Consider the following 24,120-nt stretch of genomic DNA (forward strand, 5'->3'; position numbering starts at 1 on the left):
AGGCTTGGCAGGGCCTTTCCTTAACATCTTTCTCTGTAACACTTCCCTGCAGCTCCCAGGAGGAACAGTAGATGGCAGTCTTCATCCTGGGTTTCTGGTTTTAAGGGCTGTGGCATCGCAACAGCTCAACTGCAACTGAACTACTGCAGTAGGCAGGTTTTCTGCAGTCTTCTAAAATGCTTTAGAAAGAGAACTAAAACACTAAAGCTAAAAATCACTAAAGAGCATTGCTATCATTTTAACAAACATAGCTATAAAAAGTATAAAAATTAAACACTGAAATGTTTAAAGTATCCCTAAGTTGGTGTTAGGCGAGCTTCCTAAATGACTAGAAGTTTGTAATAATCACTCAATGCACGAAGGGGGAGCTGTGAATTGCACTACAGAGGGGCACCCTTCACACCATCTTGCTGTGTTAGAGCAGTCTCTATCTTCAATGATAAATCCAATTAAGCACTCTCACCACAGTGGGAGAAAGCACTCATCAGACACTGGTTCAGTGTGGTAATGTCAAGTAACCGCTGCTAACAACCTCAGGAACCATTACTGCAGTCTATAGACAATTAAATTCAGTAAATACATGTTGGACTTGGAAACGCCCTGCCATCCAGGCTGGCCAAGCAAAGAGTGGTAGAGTATCCCAAAACATTCTTCAGCTACCTCTATCTTCCAACCCAGTCTGGAGCTCAGAGATACAAAACACCTGTTCTGAAACAGAGGCCAGTTCCTGGAAGCCTGTCTGATTTTATGTGGCCTACACCAAGAACTTTCATTTATAATCTTTTGAGAGATTTTCTTTGAGAAATTGCAATTTAAAAATTTTCATTTATATATACTGTATGGTCTCCAGAAGGGGGGGGGGGAACCCATGACTCGTGCCCACTAGAATAAATTTTAGAAGGGAGAAAAGGCTTCCCATGTGTGTTCTACTAAGTTTTTCTTTAATCTGCCCTTTTAGGCTTCTCTATCAACAGGGAGAATTCACCTAAAGTCCCTTACTTTGAAAATGAGAGTCCTACCCCTTATGTTCAAAGTCAGCAAACCACACAAAGGCCAGGGTTGCTGACTGAACACAGCTATCAGCCACGGAGAGCAGCTGGCTACTCTCCCCATTTGAACTGGGCCGATCCCTGATAAGGCTCATGAAACCTTTCCGTTTTCACTGCTCTCTAATTCTTGTGTCATCCTTACCCTTTCAGTGATAGGTAAATGTGTTGGCCTACTTTTTTTAGGAATGTTTGAAAACAGTGATGAAATTGAGATTAAAAACTTAATTCGTTCCCCCAGGCCAAAAGCAAATTCTTTCCATCTCTCTCTATTCAGGATGGCCATCAGAATTTGCCTTTAATGGGGTAAACTGACAAGCTGGTTACCTCAGTGGACCTACACAAAGAGATAAATCCCTTCCTACAATTTCAGTTCGTTCAGTGGAACACCTCCTGGCATAAAACAGTTTCTAACTAAGTCTTACTGGTTTGGCCCAAATTTATGAAGAGATCAAAAAGTTTGCAAACTGGAAGAATGAAATGGAGAATGTTAACATTACAAGGAGATGACATCTGAAACAGTTTGAAAATAAGAGGTAATGACTTCTTAAAATTTTACCACGATTCTGTGAGAACTAAGATAGCCACTGAATTACAAAAGCACCATCAGATATACAACCTACTCCAGATGCTGCTTAGAGAAGTCCAGTGTTTATAAATCCATTCAGATGTCATAGCATATGTGCAAGTAAGAATATCATTCCCATTTTAGTAATTAGAACAGGCTGAGGGCAGTTAAGAAACTTACTTTTTACTCGAGGTACCATAGCAAGACATATTAGAGGAAAGACTTAAACTCCAAAACCTGTGTTTGTCCCTATGCTATCATCCCCTTCTAAGACTTAGCCTCCCAGCAGCTACCTCAGGAATCATTACTGCAATCTACAGACAACTAAATTTAGTAAATGCATGTTAGATTCCTGTCTTTGATCTGTAAGATCTTCTATCTGGCCAAGATCTTTCTAGTCTTCTTTTCTAAATGTGTCCTCTCAAAGCATAGCTCTTTCAACTGTCAAAGTTATTCAACCACAAAAACAATCACAAGTGACTCAACTCTGTATTCCCGATTTCTAGGACTCATCTTTCTTGATCCAAAGGTCCGCATCTCAGGCTAAATGCAATAAGCATATTACCTCCCCACAGAATGCCACAAAAATCTTAATAGCAAGACTAGCCACTTTTCTATTAATTTTTTTTAACAGTGTCAATGTTACCATCAGCTAGTGTTCTGGCTGCAATAATTACTGGTATGTGACTGGAAGAGCAGCTGTAGCAAAAAGGAAGTACAGAATTGCCTACGAAGTTTCCTGAACCCTCCCCTCCCTTCCCAGGTTGGCAGAAAACCACATGCAATGGTCAGTAGCACCAGACCACGCTGGGCCCAGCCAGGCTCACTTACCTGTAGATGACAACAGGGATGCGCTTCCAGGACCTGAAGCTTGCTACGCTTTCTAGTTCTTTGTCAGTGATCCAGGCAGGCACTATGAGCTCCTGTGGATAGCTACCACATAGCCTAACAGGTAAGGTGAAAGAGGGAGAAACTTGGTGAAATCAGAATAAGGATATTGATCAAGCCACCCAGAGCCAGTTAAAAGGCAATGAGAAGCACTACTTGAGTCTTGGCCTACTCAGCAGAATGGGCTACCGTGTGTGTTTACTTATGTATACAAGTATATCAAGTGATATTGTCTTGGACCGTTCCACTTGATACTGCCTTTTGGGAATCTGCCAGTCTTAACTATCAATGACAAAATGGGCAGTTGAAAGGCAGTTACTACCCCATTGTAACTCTCTGTTGTAACAGATACACAGGTCATTTCGAACTACACAAGTGCCCAGTCCAACTAAGAAGAGAAGGTCTGTGTTACCTCTACCAGATCCTCAGTCTTTCAGGCTTTTGTCAAAGGGAAACAAGTAAAGAAGGACAAGAACCCCCAATTTCAAGTTTCCAGAGACCTCATAGGATTATTAATGTATTCTCTGATGTGAACCAAACAGGGCGTCCTAATTATAGGTAGCAGATGCAGCTAGGGATATATAGAAACAGTACCACAGGTCAGTCTATTTGCATATATAATTACAGTCCCAGTCAGCCAACTCGGTAATGTGAATAAGCCATTAATTATAATTTCTATAAAGTACACTTCACAACAAACTACACTCAGGATAAAAGCTCTGTTTTCATTTGTGAAGATGCTCATGGTTGCGCACTAGTGAAGCTGATGCCCTAGGAAGCAGTATTTCTGATAGGATTTTTACTTATAGGACAATCTGCTGTCTCTCCACGGGTAACTCAGTATTCCTTTCAACAGTGAATGCAATTAAGACCTTTAATCCAAATCCAAAATACTACTACTATGACACTAAACCTACACCACCACCACACTACCTGTCCTAAGCTATCCTATGCATCCTACAGGAACATGCAGAAAAAACACAACGTAGCTTAAGAAATGGGAGATTTTGATCATTCTGCACTAAACATCTCTCTCCTATGCTCAATTTCCAGAAGATTAAGTATTAGGAATTTAAAAGTTACTGAACCAGGAGAATGGCTATGACCACGAGTAGCTCTATAAAATTCCTAACACCTACCCATAAACTCCTAAAAATAACCTAGGACACATTGATCATAGTTAAAACTCTTATCATAAGTCTTGTTCATTCTATCCTGTTTTCAAGTTAAACATACATTTTTATAATAGAAAAAACTTTTAAATTTCCTTAAGACTAGTTTTGAGGTGAAGTAGTGGGCTCACAGACATGAATGAATGAATGAATGAATGAATGAATGAATGAATGTTTACAAGAGAGGGGAAGGTAAGAAGAGAGGGAGAGAAACATCTAAGTGCAAGAGATATATCATATCAATCAGTTGCTTCTCAACACGCCCCCAATTGGGGACCTAGTCCAAAAGCCAGGCATGTGCCCGACTGGGAATCACACCAGTGACCTTTAGGTTTGCAGGCCAGCATTCAATCCATTAAGCCATACCAGCCAGGGAAAGAAGTTAATTTTTAAAACCCATATAAAATAGGGAGTTTTGAAAACCAATGGCTTTTGAACTCTTTTTTTAACAAGCCTGTCTTAATTCATAATTCTTTTTATTTCATCCTATTTTCTGAATATTATATGCCTTGTCCTATATATACTACCACCTAATAATCAGCTCTTCAGCAAGTAGTAGCTGCTCACTTGTAGATAAGCAGTTTTCAGGATAGGAAAGTTACATATAAGCAAGGCCTGTAGCAGCCACAGGCGCTCTCAAGCCCCTCCTCTCCAGTCTCCACCTCCATTCTCTGTTTTGACTTATCACTGAGAACAGGCAATGGTGTGACAGGGCTAGCTCCCAATTCTTCACAACACCCCAGGTTCTTAACTTCTTGGCCATGGTCCATGTTCAGAGCTGTGTATAGTAATTAGCTGTAGTCTTTCCTAGAAAAATGAAATGATGGCTAGCCACAGTAACTCCAGGAAAACTGCTATCATAATTTGTGGCAGCTCCAAGGACAGGAGTATGATTAATGCTTCCAACTGCTACAGGAAAACTTAAGAGGAGAAGGGTATATTAATTTAAATCTTCTGGACAATTTCGTTTTAGAGAAATTTGGATCACAAAATCACAGAAGTACCCTCCCCCACCAAAATATTTATATCCACTAAGGAAACAGGTAATGAGAAGTATTTAATAATGATTACATTAACATTTAATGGTTAAATATTATCATAGCTGTGAAGTTATAAGTCAGTATATATATTTAAAAACAGAATAATACTTATGTCTATTTCATAGGATATGAAGTAAAACAGTTATAAAAACTAGCTCCTAAGAATTTTATCACTGCTATGAAATCATTGGTCCTACATCCAATGTGATGTCAAGTGCTGATGAGAATAGAAGCTACTTGCCTACAGGTAAACACAGTGTCATCTAGGCACGTATGTGCCAGGAAGAACAGAGACCTGGAGGAGGTAGAAAGGAAGGTTCCAGAATCCTATTAAGTAAGGATCACTTTCCACTTCAGTGATAGCAATGGGAACAGAAGACTGAAGAAGCACTCTAAAGATCATGCACTTAGATTTAATATACAAAACTCTATTTGAAAGAAAAGTCTAAGTTCAAATGTTCTGCCCCATGAGAAATGGGGTTTTTTCAAAGGCAGTGGCTATAAAACACAGTCCATGGGGACCCATACTACTCACTTGTACTTCTCATTGATGTTGGAAATCCTCCAGGCATTGATCATATCAAAACCCATCCGCTCCACTTCGTTTTTAAACCTTGATGTTACGTGTTCCCCTAGGAGCCAAAGACAGCAGAAAAGAGGAAATGAACACCATTTTGCAAAACATGTGGAATAAAAGCATGGCTACCCTGATCAGTTATTTTTTAAGGGGGGGGCGGGTAGGGGGGAAAAGGCAGGTATCATATAAATAAAATAACATATAGTTGGTTTTAGTTTTTTAAAAAATCTCTATCAGGGTAAGACTGACTGACTGAATGAATGAGTGAATAAATTAATTCTGATGAAGAAGTATGTTATCTAAACTCTACCATCAACTCTGAGGAGAGTTATCACTGAGATTATTTTACAGAGGAAAACACTGAAACTGAGAGAGGTACTATGGCAGGTCTGTCTGATTCCAAAACTCATGTGCTTGTCACTAGTCTGGTTGCTTACCTACTTTCACGCTCACAGTGATGGTATAAATAAGAAATAACATCAACAGTTCACCAAGTATAGCACTGGGTTGGCCAAAATGTATGTTTGGTATTTTTCCTTACAACAGATCTAGTAGCACTTCGTTGACTTTAATTTCATTTGAAACAATTTTATTAGACTATATTGTGACAGCTGCCATATCAGCATGCATTTAAATAAACATAAAATTGGTAAATTTTTGTGCAGCCATTTTAATATTGAAAATGAAAGAAAATACACAACATTTTTGGCATATCATGTTTTATTGTTTCAAGAAAGGCAAAAAAAATTGAAATAGAAAAAAAACCACTCGTGCAGTGTATGGAGAAGGTACTGTGACTGACTGAACATCAAAAGTGGTTTGCAAAGTTTCACGCTGGAGATTTCTTACTGGATGACGCTCTGCGGTCGGGTAGACACATTGAAGCTGAGCGTGATCAAATTCAGAGACACTGAGAACAACCAATGTTATGTTACATGGAAGATAGCCAAAATATCCAAATCAATAAAGTTACTGGTGAAAATGAAAAACGTGCCTTCCATTTTACAGAAAAAACTAAATGGACTTTTTGGCCAATCCAATAACATAGATAGATGTACCCCTTTAGGCCAGCAGAAACCCTTTAGGCCAGATTTCAGAACTTAAGAATTTTCTGGATCATATGGTACACATGGTACATATACTATTAGGTTAACACTCTCAACGGGGTCAACTTAATCAAACGTCAGTATTTCTACAAGAAATGTGTGGATAATTCAAACTAAATGTGGTAAATAAAGCAACAAAGTGTCATGTCAGCTCAAGTCAGTTCAAGCCACCAAATGGAATAAGAAAAATCTTTCAATTTCAGAGCCTTATAGATTACAGAATTGCAGATAAGAGAAAAGGGAACTGTAACTGCCAGCACCCCGCAATCTCAGGAAACAGCATACTACCACTAAAGTGCTGATTATTTATAAGACTATGCACCCAAACATGTATAACCCATCAACTTTTGCCCTGTTGAATTTGGCTTTCTCTTCCTTAAGACAGTGAGAAACACAGGCATTAAATGTGAAATAACTTTGTTCCTTTAAAACTCAGAGTCCTGCCCTGACTGGTGTAGCTCAGTGGATTGAGTGCAGGTCTGCAAACCACAGGGTTGGCAGTTCAATTCCCAGTCTAGGGCACATGCCCGGGTTGCAGACCAGGTCTCCAGTATGGGCGAATGAAATGCAACTTTTTCTCTTTCTCCTTCCCTTCACCTCTCTATAAATAAATAAATAAATAAATAAATAAATAAATAAATAAAATCTTTTTTTTTAAGAAATGGCTTTATTTTTTTAAATATTTAAAATACCTCAGAGTCCTAAGGCAGTAATTTTATTTAAAAGAGAAAAATTATTAAGCAGAAAAAAATATACAGTGTTATATGTTGTAAAATAAAGGTTGGTGGGGGCTAGCAGAAACTACAGTAACAAAAACACAAAATCGACTGCTATGATGATCAAAGTATAAAGCTTTTTTTTTTCCACTGGGAGAGGTGCTTTGAAATAGGAAATGGCAATTACTTGAATGAACGACAATTCTACAAAACTACTTCCCATTTAAACAGCTTTTCTTGAGCTTAAACTAAACTAGTTATTATCTGTTTTATGCTATAAAAAGATGAGGTTCAGAGGTGCAAGAAGGAATAACTAGATTAATGTATACCATTTTGGAAAAGTTTTAGAAGCAATGTAGGCTTCCAAATGGGAAAAAAGCTATCTGAACTGGGGTGCCATCTACCTACAAATTGCCAGGAATGGTGACCATCAAGAATGCTAGACTGGGAGTCTTTCACTTACAATCCCAGTCTAAAAGCTGTAACACTATGGCAACTTCCAAATTCATTAATTAATGAGCCGAGTTTTCCCATCCTGTGACAGCTCCAAGTCTTTGCAAAAGATTAAAGTACTTTAATTAATGGTCCTTTACATTAGTACCTCTTACACATAGATACCCTAAAAGGATCCTATAATTTTAAAACAATCACTGGTAAAATAATCATCATCACTGCCACCACTGGCAATTCACTACATAGAACCATTGCCCAAAGAAGGACTTAGAACTACCATCTGGAGCATAAAATTCTGAGCTACACAAAGAAATATATACTGTATAAGAAGCACAGAAAATGTTATTTCAAGTTCCTTGAGAGCGACTTCTGGCCAAGATGGAGGCATAGGTGGACGCACCGTACCTCCACGCACAACCAAGATTGGAACAACAACAATTTAGAGGCAGAATAACACCCAGAACTGACAGAAAATTTATCTGAATAGAAGTCAGACAGCCAAGAAGTTGAAATAGACCCGTTCATCCAAACCAGTAGGAGGGGTGGAGACGAGCAGCCGGGCGCAGCGCAGAGAACAGGGAGAATTGGGTGCATAAGGCAACCGGGAGCGCGTAAGGCATCTGGGGTGCGCAAGATTGCAGCAGGTGGACCCTGAGTATGCAAGCAGCAGCTGGCAGACCCACTGAGGCGGCGATTGTGGAGCAGGGCAGAGCGCGCAACCCAAGATCCCAGGGAAGGGACTGAGGTCCCACAGAGAACGGAGCTACCGCCATTGTTCCCTCTCGACCCTGCCCTCACATACAATGTCACAATCTAGCGACTGGGGTGCCCAGCCCTGGTGAATACCTAAGGCTCCATCCCTCACCATAACAGGAGCGACCAGACCAAAAAAAAAAAAAAAGAGAGAGAGAGAGAGAGAGAGAAAGATGGCTCAAATAGAAAAACAAATCAGTGCCCCAGAACTCATCCTATTGAGCAACTAAGAGATAGCTAACCTATCAGATGCACAGTTCAAAACACTGGTGATCAGGAAGCTCACAGAATTGGTTGATTTTGGTTGCAAATTAGATGAACGAATGCAGGTTACCATAAAAGAAATGAAAAAAAAAAATGCACAGGGAACCAATAGTGATGGGAAGGAAACTGGGACTCAAAACAATAGAGTGGATCAGAAGAAAGAAACAACTAAACAGGAAAGAATGGAGAAATAAGAATTCAAAAAAACGAGGAGAAGCTTAGGAACCTCCAGAACATCTTTAAATGTTCCAACATCTGAATTATAGGGGTACCAGAAGGGGAAGAGGTAGAGCAACAGATTGAAAATGTATTTGAACAAATAATAAAGGACAATTTCCCCATTCTGGCAAAGGAAATAGATTTTCAGGAAGTCCAGGAAGCTCAGAGAGTCCCAAAGAAGTTGGACCCAAGAAGAAACACACCAAGGCACATCATAATTACATTAGCCAAGGTAAAAATGAAGGAGAGAATCCTAGAAGCAGCAAGACATAAGGGGACAGTAACCTACAAAGGAGTTCCCTTCAGACTGTCAGCTCATTTCTCAAAAGAGACCTTACAGGCAAGAAGGGGCTGGAAAGAAGTATTCCAAGTCACGAAAGACAAGGACCTATATCCCAGATTACTCTATCCAGCAAAACTTTCATTTAGAAGGGAAGGGCAGATAAAGTGCTTCTCAGATAAGGTCAAGTTAAAGGAGTTCATCATCACCAAGCCCTTATTTTATGAAATGTTAAAGGGACTTATCTAAGAAAAGAAGGTAAAGAAAAAACATGTATAGTAAAAGGACAGCAAACTCACAATTATGAACAACCACACCTAAAGCAAAACCAAAAGAAACTAAGCAAACAACTAGAACAGGAACAGAACCACAGAAATGGATATCACATGGAGGGTTAGCAACAGGGGAGTGGGAGGAGGAGAGAGGGGGAAAAGGTACAGAGAATAAATAGCATAGATTGTAGGTAGAAAACAGACAGGGGGAGGGTAAGAATATTATGAGAAATGTAGAAGCTAAAGAACTTATAAGTATGACACATGGACATGAACTAAAGGGGGGGGAGTGGGTAGGAGAGGGTGTACAGGGTGGAGGGGAGTGAAGGGGGGAAATGGGACAACTGTAATCAATAAAATATATTTTTTTAAAAAAGTTCCTTGAGAGCAAGGAGTGAGTTTTAATTATCTTTGTAACCTCTAAAACAGTGACTTCATAAACTCTGAAACTGACCATCACAACCCACAATAAGATTTATATTTTATATCACAATTCATACAACATGTTTATTTTAAAAGACTTCACAAAATAATACCCACTCTCACTATATGTGATGCTATTTGATATTTTCTATCCTAAATGTTACATTTCATATTTAATTTTCTTTAAATTTTTTTTGTTTCTTTATTGACTCACTTATTTATGTATTCACTGGTTGATTCTTTTACATGCCTTGCCTAAAGACTGAACCTGCAGTCTTGGAGAATGGGGATGATGCTCTAACCAACTAACCTACTTGGCCAGAGCTCATTTCTTAAAACTGATTTTATGACCCACTAGTGGATCACAGCCTAGTTTGAAAACCACTATTTTCTGAAAAGAAATTTCGCTACAGATCTTGCATCAATTCATTTGGCTTTTTGCCAAGTTGTTAGAAATTCACTTATGTTTGTTTAGCCAGAAAAGTTGAGTAAAAAGCACATACACCGCTATATTTTGCTTAAGAATATCCTTCTCAGAATCCTGTCTTCACTGATTCAACATTAGATATGCTTACTATCCCAACTTATTGTTTTGCCTGAATTACGCAGTATTTTAATGAACCAGTTCATACTCATAAGCATATATCTAAATGCATATACAAGGCATATAGAGAGCAAATATCCACCTACAACCCACTTCTAGAAACAGTCCCACTCTGAAGTCCCAGAGTACCTCTAACCTGATTGGATGCACCCAAGTTCCTACCCTAACCCTTCCAGAGACAGCATTATTTAGCCACCTTGAAATTTTTTTATTCCTTAAGGGATGCTATAATTGTTAATTCCTTACTAGGTACACTCTTGAGGCTTCCTCACTGAAAATGCTCTAGACTAGCTAGCCACAATTTAATTCTTGTTTGTTCTAATTTGTGTTCCTCACAAATGGCTAAAATATAAAAGGCTCTGGGTATTACACTAAACCACAGATGGCAAATACAAGGCCCAAGGGTCAAATCCAGCCTAGCACCTTGTTTCTACCGGGTGGCAGTGCCAAGCTCTTAACTGTTAAGGAGTAGTTAACATTTATACAGTCCTCAAATTACATTCGGCCCCTTGAAGGCAACTTCAGGCTGATGTAGGGCCCCGAGAAAATGAGTTTAACACCCTTGCACTAAACCATGTTTCATTAATCGGGGAGTTGTGGTGGGAGTTCTGGCCACTAAGGTTTCAAGCATTACTGAAAAGTTCAGGAAGCCTGTGAATGGCAGACTCTTCTGGATGGTACTATTTGACAGACAGAGATGGGTGGTTATGTATAGTACATGAAGTTAAAGCCAAGTTTCCTGGCAATTTTATGAAGATAGAATTTCAATCTCACCTACAAATGTTTTATTTCTTAAATACAGATACCAGTATCCCATCTTAGACCTTCTGGATCTGAATGTTTGGAAATGGAGCCCAGGTATGTATATGTTTGCATGTTTATATATACACACGCGATGACTCTGGTGTGTGATCTTGGTTAAGAATCAACAATGTAAAAGAAGCCTTAGATTTCCTGTATGCCTTTGTGATGTAAAATTATTTCGGTATTCCCTAGATCTTCATCCTTTTTAGCCAGGCACCACTGAGAAGGCTTAGATAAAGAAGGCTTTGCTCCTGTGCTCAGGAAACTTACAGTGAATTGGAGAAGCACTGCTCTGTAAATGAGGTAAAAGCTGAGGTCCACTGCGTGTTTCAGGGTAGAGTGTAACACAGAGCTCAGCCAAAACTGTTGCTTCAAAATGTATTAGTGAATCTGGATGTAGGCAATCTAAGACTGTTGTCTCTGCTCTACGATGCTGGTAGGACCCAGGCTTTCTAGCCTCAACAACATCCTTAGTGAGTTAGCTTTTGCCCTCATGCTTAATGCCTCATGTCCTCACTATGTCTGCTCCACTTCCATGATCTCACATCTCTAGATACCACATCCATGATTATCTCATTAGCCAGACTGTGTCACATGGCCAAACCTACCTTCAAAAAAATCTGGGAGGCTGGACATTTTTCCTAGGCATACACTCACCCCAAACAAAATCAGGTTCAGTCTTGATATATCGTCTACTTTATAAACTGTTACAAGATTTCCATTCAGTTGGATTTCAAGTGTTTCTGAATGATGGTTGTTCTACAGTTTCATTGTTATTTTGATGTGATTGGGGGGGGGGTTCGAGTATCACATTTACCTAATCAAGATTAGGTAAATCTTGACCATCTTGGCTGGAAGCCATCCCAATTTATATTACATATTAAGGTCATAGTTTTTTGTTTGGCTTTGTATTTCCATTTCAACCCTTCCTGTCTGCCTCCACCACTCCCATCCTCAAATGAGGATTTGTCCCTTTTTAACATTCAGTATTTCTTGTTTTTATGGGAATGGAAACTTTTTTTAAAAGCAACAAGTCCCCAGCCCTGGCTGGTGTAGCGCAGTGGATTGAGCGCGAGCTGGGAACCAAAGTGTCCCAGGTTCGATTCCCAGCCAGGGTACATTCCTGGGTTGCAGGCCATAACCCCCAGCAACCTCACATTGATGACTCTCTCTCTCTCTCTCTCTCTCCCCCCCCTTCCCTCCCTAAAAATAAATAAATAAAATCTTTAAAAAAAAAAAAAGAAAAGCAACAAGTCCCTCTAACATAACCACACTGTCAATCAGTAGTCTAAAAATGGGCCCCCCTCCCAAAATGTCTAGCTCCCTGGCTGATTCTGAATATTCAAGCCCACAATCACACACAGCTTAAATGCCTGGGATAGAAGGCCTAGGCCCCTACCTATCTCAGGAAAAACAGTACCAAAGTCAAAGAAGGTGAGAACTAGTCCTCCCAATTTTCAAATATGGAGAGAGAAATCATTCTCTTCTACAAATAAAAGTTCCACTACAGTCATCTAGATGTATATAGTTAGTGGACAATATTCAAACTTAGAAGACAGACTCTGCTGGAAAGGGCTTTTACTTTATACTAAACTGGCAATTGCACAACTGTCTAAGACCCAGAGTCGTATGTTGTTCATGGTTAAACAGGATGTGCTTAATTGGCACTTCACAGAAAGGAGGTCAGAGAAGTGGGCCCAATGCTACTATATTGAATTGCCCAGTCACCTGTCAAGACTGTGGATTAATGCTCAAGTACAGAACAATCACCAAGAAGACCATTACAATGAGAAGGAAGCTGAGCATATGAGAGACAACATTTAACCTTTAGCCCATTCCTTTCTTAGCATTTGAAATGGAGTTAAAAGCAGAGTCAAGAGGTTTGCAATGGCTTTTGCAAGTTTCACAGATGAACTCTGATAGCAACATTGATACTTCTTCCAAAGCAGATTGAGACCTAGAAGACCTAGAGCTGTGGCCACAGTGTGGCTGGCTTAACCATAGCAGGTTCAACAGGCAGAAACTTAGATTTATATAAATATAAGGTAATAATGTAATTTTCCCAATTCCCTCCTCTCTGACACATTTTATTCTTAACAGGATAGGCAAAGGAGAATTCATAAAAGTCTTTACTTACTACTGAAAGACTAATCTAACTTCCACCCCTCACATCTATGCTTGTGATCTCATGTGTTGGGGCAAATTATACAAAAGCATCACTTTGAAATATTTCAAGTGCTGTCTCATCCTAAAGCCAACTTATAAAAATGTGGTTGTCTGGTATGCACATTCTGGTGAGTAATGATGCTGGCACCACCAACACTCAACAATATTGGGAGGAGACAGAAGAACCAGGTTGACTGGCTTCCAAAATGCCACCGTGGTATTTTTTAACAGCAGGTTTTTCCTCTATATTCCACAAAATATATAAAAGGAAAAAGCCATATATACACACTCATGCAAACCAAGTCAGTGAAGTACAATAAGACTCCATGTGAGTAGTAGGTTAACTTCCATGTGGACTGTATATACTGCAAAGAAACAAAATACAACCTTTACTTAAGTTCCAACTAATCAGTTACAATGGCATGGCATCACCTTATATATTCATAATTTCTAAAATGTTTTCACAAACATGGTACAGAGGAGGTATACAAACATTTACTGAATTAAACTCTCTAGCATAACATATTTGATCTTCAGGATACCCAAATCAGCTAGTGCAGAAAGAACAAGAATGTCCCAGTTTGAAGAACAAAGGAAACTAAAGAACAGAGCAAATAAATGGTGTACTCAGTTTATTTTTTTAATTAAATGGCAGAAATATGGATGTGATTTTAGTTTTTCTAGTCCCTAAGTGAGTACTTTACCCACCAAATGCCTCTATGCATCACAATCCATGAAAAAACAAAGAACAGTGTGGACAGTTGTAAAGCCTGGTGGCCAAAGAACACCAAACATCAGGAAGGGAAGGACCTGAGGACCAAAAGCATCCCAGCTCAGGGCAAAATCATCCACAATTAAAAGACTAAAATGAAGTTCTGACCTGGTATATCTTAGGAATATCTTAAGAGCTGGCTCAAATCCAAAAGAAACAACTAAAAATTAACCAGGGAATAAGGAATCACCTAAAAAGATGAGGAATTTTCAGTGTGTGGGTGTGACAAAACAGGATAGGAGAAAGCAAGCCTTCCTGTCTAAATGCTGGCAACCCAAAATGAGGGCAATACCTTTGGAGTTAGGAGTCTTAAACCAAATATACACATATGAATTGTGTACTTCATTGTGTATAAACTTTACCTTTAACAAAAACTTGAGAACCAGTAACAAAGAAAGGAATAAAAAAATTTTAAAATACAATGGCATCTCAATAAAGAGGAAAAAAGAAAATGAGAGATGCAGTGGATACAGGAGTGAAGTGAGAGATGGTTGGTTCAAAGTTCATTATCATAATTTTCCAATGTTGGTGTGGTCTCTTGCAGATGACTCTGGGTTCTGCTGGCCTGATCAGGCTCATGGGAAGCTTAAATTCCTGAGGCTTTTCTTGAAGGTGAACAAGGGCAGGGGCCTCTGTTTTTTATCTCTGTATCCACAGCACCTCACATGGTCACCTCTCTACAGCTGAGAATTGGGTTTAAGTTCTAGCTCTGTTACTATCTGACGGTGGGACTTGGCAACAGCATTACTTCTGAGTCTCCTTTTCTTTGGCTCCCAAAACAGAGATACCAGCCTATCCTGCCTGTTTGATGAGATCATAAGAGCCAAACAAAAATACATATCAAAGCATCTTTAAAAATAAGATTCTTATGTTTGCTGTATTTTATTTAAACAAGAATATAAACCAAAAACTTCAACCCGTGAATGAGCTAGGAGGAAGCTAATGCAAACATAGCTAGATTAACCTCAAATGTTTAAAATGATTCAGGGCAGAATTGTTAAGATTCAAGATTCACAATTAAAAACTGAGGTATAAAAGAAAAACATCCCAAAAGTAAACTTTACTGGAAGAGAGCTCAGAACTCTTCACTGCTTAGGAATTCAAGACTTTCCTCCCAAACTGGATACACCAAAGATTAAGTGTTGGACCAGCAAAGTTCTATTTATAACAACATAAAGTTCACAGACAACTACATGCAGAGAAATAACATGAACTTAGTAAAAGCCATTTCTGAGGGAAAAAGATAGTAAATGGGACAAAGATTTAATGAGGAGCCAGGAAGTCTGGGTTCTAGTACAGTCTCAGCTTCACTGTCCTAAAGGAAATCACTTGGCCTCTCTGGACCTCTGTTTTATCATCTTTGGTAAGAAAGAGGTGACAATAGAACTCTATGACTTGAAAATTCGAAGACAGTGAAAGACCATTTTGTACTCCATTATTATGTGACTTAATCTCATACTTGTATACTTTTTTGTTCATGCTACATGATCTATCATTCTTTTCCCTATTCTCTAGTCCATGAACTCTCACTTGAACTTCAAAGCCACTTCAAACATGAAGTCTTCCCACACCTGTATACAACACTCATAGCTCTTTTCCACCAGGCTTCCAAAACTACCACCAAATCTTACTATAGTTAGTTTTTAGGCCCAGTGAGTTGTGATGTCAAATCTCGTGTTCCTTCCTTCCCCTGAATAGCAGGAAACATGTTCTACTGAGGTTAGAAGAATGATGAATACATGCTAGGTGCTGCATAAAATGTATGTTTGATTGAAAATATGAGTGCTTAGGAACCCCATTTCATGTAAAGTTTGATAAAGCCACCATTTGCATATTTTAGAAAAGGCCTACCTGGTCTGCACAGGTCTCCATGTTGCTCTTTTTCACTGGCGTAGACCTCCATGCACCAAGCATGGTATGCAAACGAGAAGAGATCTTCTATTTTAGCAGGTGGTCGGATTGCATTGTTCAGTCTCTTAAGCCACTCTTGACACTGCTCAAAAGTTGAAAACTGACACCTTTGTAAAGCCAAACAAGTACGGATGCAATCAGAAGACATAACAATGAAACCTAACAGAAACCCCATTTCAAGAGTGCCTACTCATGGAGAAGTGGTAACTACAGTCAAGAAAGCATTAGAGGTGGTCATTCACATGTTTATCACTTATAATAAAAACAGGCCAACAAATTTTAGGCAATGGTATGAAATGTCAAAAAGAGGAAACCTGGACATGTGGAAAACTTACTTTGTTAGACTCTCTTCTGAGACTGATTAATGTCAATCATTAAAGTAAAATGGCACTCATTTTCCTCCGTGAGTGCAATTTCCTTCTACTTTTTCCATCTAAGTTTTACAGTTGACCCTCTTGAGAAATATGTTTACAGAAGTTCTTTCCACTTTGTTATGATATATTAGGCTGAGTTCAAATCACAGCAATACTTTTTGTCACTTGGAATAATTTCAAAATTTGTCTATTCAGCACTTAGAATAAACCATCAACTTTAGATGCAAAATCTTACAGTATTCATGTGACCATGTAGGGAACAAAATAATTCTATTATTGATTGCAATTTTCAGAACATATAACTAAGAGGTTAAACTAATTACTGTAAAATTATTTACCTTTTCAAAGGCAGTGTTTAAAATTGAGTAATTAATAAGCAAGCTTTTTAAACTGTGAGCTACAGCCAGTATCTATGAAAAGCAAGCCAAATATCAATGGTTAAAAAGCAACTTTAAATATTTACCTTAACCAAGGAGGTCACTTAAACCTCTCCCTTGCCCCAATCAATGTGGCTCATCAATGTGCCAACATACAAGTTTACTGGCACACCAGTATAGGTTAAAGAGATAAAGTAAAAACTTAGGAAATTTAAAATTTGCAGAGCTATTAAATTTAAAAAAGGCATTTCAGGCATCATTTTGCAACCATTAAAGACTAGATCAAATAAAAAACATTAGTGGATACTAAATGTCTCCATACTAATCTATGGAGACATTTGATGAGAACCAGGAATCTACATAGTCTAAAAGTACCTCCCATCGACTATTTATTAGTTGCAAGGGAGAAAATTTTGAAATTATACAGAAATCAGCTGACACCTTGATAGAGTGATCAAAGTTAACATCACCAATAAGGTACAGTGGACACTGTTTGCCTCCAGATGTAATACAACACCCTGAAAAGGACACAACCTCATACGTATAGTGTAACAGCTGAGAATGTACAGCCTAAATTTAACCATGAGGAAACACGGACAGACAAAATAAGAAACAGTCTATTAAAATAAAAGATAGTATCCTTCAAAATGTCATAAAGACAAAAGTGGTGAAAAATGTTCCACACTAAAGGAGGCAGTAGAATCATGCCAACTAAATGTAGTGTCTGACCTTGTCTGGATCCTGTTGTGATCCAGGAGGCGGAATGCTACAAAGGGCATTATTACATCAAATGACAAGTTTGGAACAAGAATAGTAGATTGGATAAAAGTACCATAATTATAAAATAGTGAAGTTGATTATAATACTGTGATTATGTAAGAAAATATTCCTATTCTTATGAAAGCACACTGAAGTAGTTCAAGATAATGAGCCATGATTATATTAACTTACTTTCAAATAGGTAGGTAAAAGAATCTCTCTCTCGCACACGCACACACACAGCCCCCGCAAGCAACAGTGCAAAGGAGGTGAAATGTTAACAATACAGGTATTCTTTGTACTATTTTTTATAAATTTGAAAATATTTCCAAATAAAAAATTTAAAAATATCTTTCAAATAACAAAGTAACCTAAAATATTTCAGGCACTAACTACTCAGAAAAATAGTCCTAACAAGGCTGATCCTCAAAAGCTGTTTTCTGTTACCAAACTATGGATCCATTCTTTAAAAAAAGATTTTCCACACTCAACAGTATAAACACACAACATACCTGATAACTTTGCAGTCTTTACAAGTCAAATGAAGCTGAAATATATCTCGGCATTCAACACTTTCTATGAGCTGTAATGGAACCTGCAATTAAAGGAGATAAAGTCCCCTCAGTCCAAAAGGCATTGACCCCGCAGTTCTTCAATGTCCAATAAGAGCGATTAGGAAGTTCCACAGGGGAAAGGAGCAAACAACTGCAAACTTATCTGGATCAATAGTACTTAAGTGATCAGGGTTTCTTCCCTTTATCTCTAAATCAAAGACCCAAGTCATGAAGAGGCGGCACTTCTGGAAGAACAGGGAAATATGTCATCTCTCAGGTATCAAACTCACAAGCTCCATCACTCAAAGTACTGCACTACTTGAAATACTATAGTCAGTTGTGATATGTAATGACATGAAAGCTGAAGGGAACTACAATGGTGATACTGTCTTGTTTACAGGAAAGAACTGCAGATCAAAGTGCTAGTGGGACTATATTTGTCATTTGCCCCGAATGACAAAGTGAGCCTATGGTTTTGTCAGCAAAAGAGCATTCTGAAAAAGACCAGAAGTCTAAACTGCATGTAAATTGCACAAAAAAGACAACAGGACAGTAGCTGCTGGCCAGCTAGAGACTCTGCTCAGTAGAACAGAGCCACAGGTATTGAGGAGGAAGGAGCAGTCCACACAGCGGGCAAAGGTCCTAAAACTAGCTAGGTCTAATTTGTTTTAAAAGACCAAATCTGAGGAGCCCTTTTGCCAAGTAGAACTTGAGATATGAGCAAACTAGAATGATTTTCTCCCTGTCAATCACATCAGCAGACTATACTAAATGAACTCAAGAGTATAAATACAACAGTAAAGAGGATCAAAGTACAGAGAAGATAGATAGAAAGGGAAAGCATCTGATCAGGGTGACAAATCTTCAAATTGACATGAGACTCTTCTCCTTTGCTCTCCACTCATCTGGACTCAACCCCTGCTTTCAAAAAGCAATTTGCAAAACTTCTAAGGAAAGTATGATTAAAAAAAATACTGGATACTCTTGCTCCTTGGGAAAAGTTAGACCACTGCCTCTTACATTGTATCATGCTAGCCAAAATGCAAGCCAAAATGACTATGCAAGTTATGAGTAGCATTCAAACAGAGCACTCAAACAATTCATTTAGCATGAGAAGAGGGAGGCAGTTTTTTCCAACACAGACAGAACCAAGAGAGAGCTGCCTGCAGAGGGTGGCCTTCATGTTAGCTAAGCCGTTTCAGAAACCCTGTCCCACCATGCAGTTGCCAAAGTTAGCAGAGAACTCTCGGAACAAGTATGTAGGGATCAAAAATAAGCCCAGTGCTGGATAAAGAAACAGAAACTGGGGCAGGGATTTAAAAGAGAGAAGAAAGCAAAATAACAACATTCAGATACTAGCTAGGAGTTTCTACCTCAGGACCAGAGCCTTCTTGCTTAGTTGTAAGTCTACAAAATTCCCTTATACTTGTAATAGGACTGAAAGCAAGAGAAAGACTAAGAAATCTTGCCTGTGTTCTAAGGGGGAAAAAAAAAGGAGCACTGGCCCTTTGTTTTTAAGTCCTTAACCCTATTGTGCTATGAGAAACTGGCTGATTCAGCTAAAAATGCTTTCAAGATCTGTATATCAAGGAAGGAAAACACCACCACCACTATTTCAGTAAAGGAGGAATAGGAGATTAAAAAGAACACTAATTCACTCTTAGAACAGTCCTTGGGGTGCTCTCTGTAAGACTCGCATATTGTTTTTCTTTTTTTTATGTACCTACCGCTCCCTTCATCAGCCAGCCCCCTCAGCCCTGGGAGGGGAAGTGACAGCAAGACTGACAATTAAGAGGCCTGAGTTCTAATCTCAATTTTCTAAAATTTTATCAGCTGAAATTTTGTCTGCTTCCAGACTTCCTTAGACAAGCTTTCCCCCTTCCCATATGCCACCAGCCTCTGCTTTCTAAACCTCAGGTAGTCAGAATTCAGGAATTCCCAGGTATAGAGAATGGGAAGAGCCTGGGGTGCAGTGAGAGTGAGCTTTACAAATCCACATGGAGAGGCTGCTATCTTAGCAGCCACCTTCATCCCAGTTTCCCCTCGATGACTTGAAAACCAACTAATGCTATTAGCAGCTGCTGGAGAGAGTTGACACCAGCCTGTGCTACTCAGCTACAAAGAACAGGTAAGTTTTATATCCCTCCTACTGGACCAGAGACTAAGGACCTATACCCAGACTTCCAGAATAATGTACTACCTAAAATGCACATGACATACAAATTTTCATGTATTTTAACATCACAAATTTAGGGAAAAAGGATAAAAATGTTGGTTGCTGATATGCAAATACTAGAAACCACCAGAGTACATCATGTGTACTAAAGTCACAGATACAGAAAACAGCAGATTTTAATACTCATGCAGATTGTTACATGCACTAAAGTTTAATATGCAGCAAGAACAGCAACATGTAAAAGGAAAATACCTGATTTTATATCAAATGAACATCATCTTTTCTTCTCCTTCTTACCTCAATGTCCCCATCTTCACTGTTCCTTCCACAGAATGCCTCCTATTCTAAAAAGGCACAACTGGCCTTCTTTTCCTCTTCATTTCTCCAACCAAAACATACTAACTTTCTCTACATTTTTAAGGCCTACTCCCTTGGTTTAGGTTTCTCACCTTTCCTCACAGATGAAGAGGATCTCTTACCATTTCTGTAACTAAATATACCCAATAGCCAATCTCATAAGCAAACATTACAGATTCAAGAGCAACACCACTTTACAGCCCAGGAAGTAAGCTAGTAATAGACTCAGGACAACAGTCCATGTCTGCCCTCTACTCCAGGCTCCTTCCATTATATATATGGTGCATCTTTCTTCCTCTTGATCACCTTTCTCTTCTGTATGAGCACTGCATTAGGTCTTCTATCACAATAAGGCCTCTCCACCAGGGATCTTGAAGAGGAAAACAATTTATTTTGTCAAAGATTTTATTTGTTTATTTTTAAACAGAGAGGAAGGGAGGGAGAGAGAGAAGGAGAGAAATATCAGTGTGTGGTTGCCTCTTGTCTGCTCCCTACTGGGGACCTGGCCTGCAACCCAGGCATGTGCCCTGACTGGGAATCGAACCAGTGATCCTTTGGTTCACAGACCGGCACTCAATCCATTGAACCACACCAGCTAGGACAGGAAAACAAAATTTAAACCAAAATTCCTTAGAGGCAATTCTATCCATGGAAGAGTAATAAGAAATCTAAAGTCACACTCAAATCCTCTCTAGCCCACTAATTCAAATGTTTTATATCAACTAATTTTCTTTTTGCAATTTTTTCCTCTACCTTGTTTCTGCCAGGAAATTGTATCTCCCTTTACAGTGCTCTTCCTCTTATAAATTCCATCAAACTCCCACTCAAAACAACGCATCAAAAACACACAGTGCTGTTAATCAATTTCGCAAAAGGCCAGAATTACATCATGAACACCAAAATTCGTAAGAGCATCAATCCAAAAAAGCAGAAGAGCAGCAGTTAAAGACTTAGTAGACATGCGCAGGTATTAGAGACCCACAGTTTGTCTCATTTGGGGGCATGAGGAGGGGTGTGCTCACACATGCACATGTGTATTGTTTGTAAGCACCAAAATTTAAAAGTGGGATAATTTCTACCTTTTAAAAACATATGACACTTTTATAGCCTGAATGGGAAGCACTAATCTTTATACACATTTGAAGTATAAATGATAGTAACTAAGTGAAAATAAATCAAGTGATAATTCTAAATCTAAAATGTGTAATAAACTGTGGAATATTTGGGCACTACATCTTATCATTCAAGAACCAGTCCTAAAAAGAGGACTGTCACAAGTTAAAGGCACAAATTTTTATTGTTCTCCTTTGGTATTTATAAGCTACTTTTCCAACACAGGTTTCATATGTTTCTACTGGTATACGAATACTAAGGTGAAAGTGCATTAAGTGTTAATGACAACCTCTTGCTGATATTTGGGGGATAAAGATTTTTTGCTGTACTATAATTAAGACAACAGAAAATGTGAAAAATGCTAAGATAGGTGTTTCCAGTTGCTACACATCCACCTTTTCTCTCAGGAGCATTACAGGATAGCCCTAAAAAATAGAAGTTTTGGGGTTTTCTTTCAAGATTTTATTTATTTCTTTTTAGACAAAGGGAAGGGAGGAAAAAGAAAGGGGGAGAAACATCAGTGTGTGGTTGCCTCTTGTCTGCTCCCTACTGGGGACCTGGCCTGCAACCCAGGCATGTGCCCTGACTGGGAATCAAACAGGTGACCCTTTGCTTCACAGGCCTGCACTCAATCCACTGAACTACACTAGCCAGGAAAAAACAGAAGTTTTAATATTCTTTTAAATGCTCATGTTTATTTTACAAATGATTTCTAGTTGAAATTCAGTTTACATTGTTTGTAGATGACAATTCCATCTGCTTATGAATAAGCTGTGAAGCTTTATCCTCACCCCACAAATTGTTCTCATTATAGGGTACCACTAGAACTTTGTCTAATAAGAGGGAAGAGACTCATGCAGAAAGGACACATTTTGCTGACCTGCAAGGTGAGCAACTGGCATTCAAAACCAATTTGTTCCAAGCACATGTGCAAAAACTGCCTAGGTTTCCCATGCTACTTACTGTGATTTCAGAAGCAGGAGATTGAGAGACAGTCTATTGAATTACACAATAAAAAACTGTTTTAAACTTTCATGAATTCCACTTGAACACTTATTTGTTTATAAATTAGCTGAGCATCAGAGAAAGATACCTGTACATATGTAAAAGTACAGTTTGGGCAAAGCACAGAATGAGAGCAATTCACACCTTAAATGCTACCGATGAACTCTACTAAAGAGGTTCTTGACCCTAGAAAATGAAAACTTTAATCCACACACATTCATCGGATATCAAGTAATGATGTTTATGGTATCTAAGTCTATAGACTTTCACTCAATATGCTATGAAATTAAAAGAGAATGTATATGATGAATAGTAACTAGACTTGAAATGGTGTAATATATATAAATATTGAATTATAATGTACACCTGTAATATATGTATGTAATTTTGTATACCAATTTTACTACAATAAAAAAATGTTAAGAGGCTATATGATACCAGGTAGCTATTTAACACTTCATGACAAGTTATTTTCTAAAGTACTAAATTTACTGATTTAAAAGCATACAAAATGATGCAAACTGCAGCATGCCACAATATACACTAGTACATTTGAGGTTTGATAGTTAAGCTGTGTTTGATTAAGATTTAATAACCTTTAAAGGGAGTCTCTTGATCTCACGTATTTTACCGAAATACTTATCTGCTGAGGAAGGAAATGAGGGAGGGAGAGGCAACACCACCAACCCGCAGTCTCCATCCAGCACCTAGTAGAAGGAGCCATTGTTTCCTGGAGTAACCACGGGTTTTAGGAACCTTAGCACTTACAGTGATGCAATTAGTTTATTTGTATGGAGAAATCCTACTCTCCCTCCATCTGAAATGTTTAAAATCACTGCAATGCCAAAATACTTTTGCACAATCATCTTTCTGTACACAGCCATTATCTTGGGCTTTTTAAGTGATATACAGGCTCTATGCCTCAGAGGGTTATAATGCTACCTGAGAAAACAGTTTCAGGTAAGGAATTGGGTCAAAAGTATATACAGTGCTCAGTTTTCTTAAGTATATACCTCAATCACAAAGGGGGACCAACAAATCCCTACTTAAACAATCTACTTATACAACTACTCTTAGAGACAATAACACAGGCCTATCACACAGATACGTTGTTTTAAAAATGAGTTTTAAACCTAAAAAGGGGTTTTAAATGATCTAATACCCATTTCAAGCCCATATTAACTTCAATTCACATAATAAAGGGGTGGGCAAAAGTAGGTTTACAGTTGTTAGTACATGAAACTGTTTATTCTTATATTACTGTTTGTATTATTAGTAAATCTACATTTGCCCACTCTTCTATTTACTACATATCATGGTACCAGGAGATATGCTGTATTTTGAAGACACAAAGATGAGTAATGAAAAAAT

The 24,120-nt window shown here is 38.5% G+C and overlaps 1 protein-coding gene across 10 annotated transcripts in view; it reads right to left on the reverse strand.

Annotated features, from left to right (window-relative positions):
* Positions 1 to 24,120, reverse strand: part of MTMR3 (myotubularin related protein 3) — a 117,438-nt gene that overhangs the window by 24,060 nt on the left and 69,258 nt on the right. For 6 of the 10 annotated variants that reach the window (XM_045826788.1, XM_045826787.1, XM_045826784.1 and 3 more), the window contains exons 6-10: positions 22,708 to 22,740; positions 18,057 to 18,139; positions 15,975 to 16,141; positions 5,250 to 5,346; positions 2,446 to 2,559 (exon numbers count right to left, since the gene is read on the reverse strand). In XM_045826788.1, coding sequence (XP_045682744.1) covers positions 2,446 to 2,559; positions 5,250 to 5,346; positions 15,975 to 16,141; positions 18,057 to 18,139; positions 22,708 to 22,740 — 494 coding nt within the window. The remainder of the gene's footprint in view (positions 1 to 2,445; positions 2,560 to 5,249; positions 5,347 to 15,974; positions 16,142 to 18,056; positions 18,140 to 22,707; positions 22,741 to 24,120) is intronic. The other 4 variants (XM_045826790.1, XM_045826786.1, XM_045826785.1 and 1 more) reach the window with 1 other exon arrangement.

This window comes from Phyllostomus hastatus, unplaced genomic scaffold, assembly GCF_019186645.2.
Source record: "Phyllostomus hastatus isolate PE091 unplaced genomic scaffold, TTU_PhHast_1.1 phas_scaffold_760, whole genome shotgun sequence".
In the NCBI taxonomy this organism is placed as follows: Eukaryota; Metazoa; Chordata; class Mammalia; order Chiroptera; family Phyllostomidae; genus Phyllostomus; species Phyllostomus hastatus.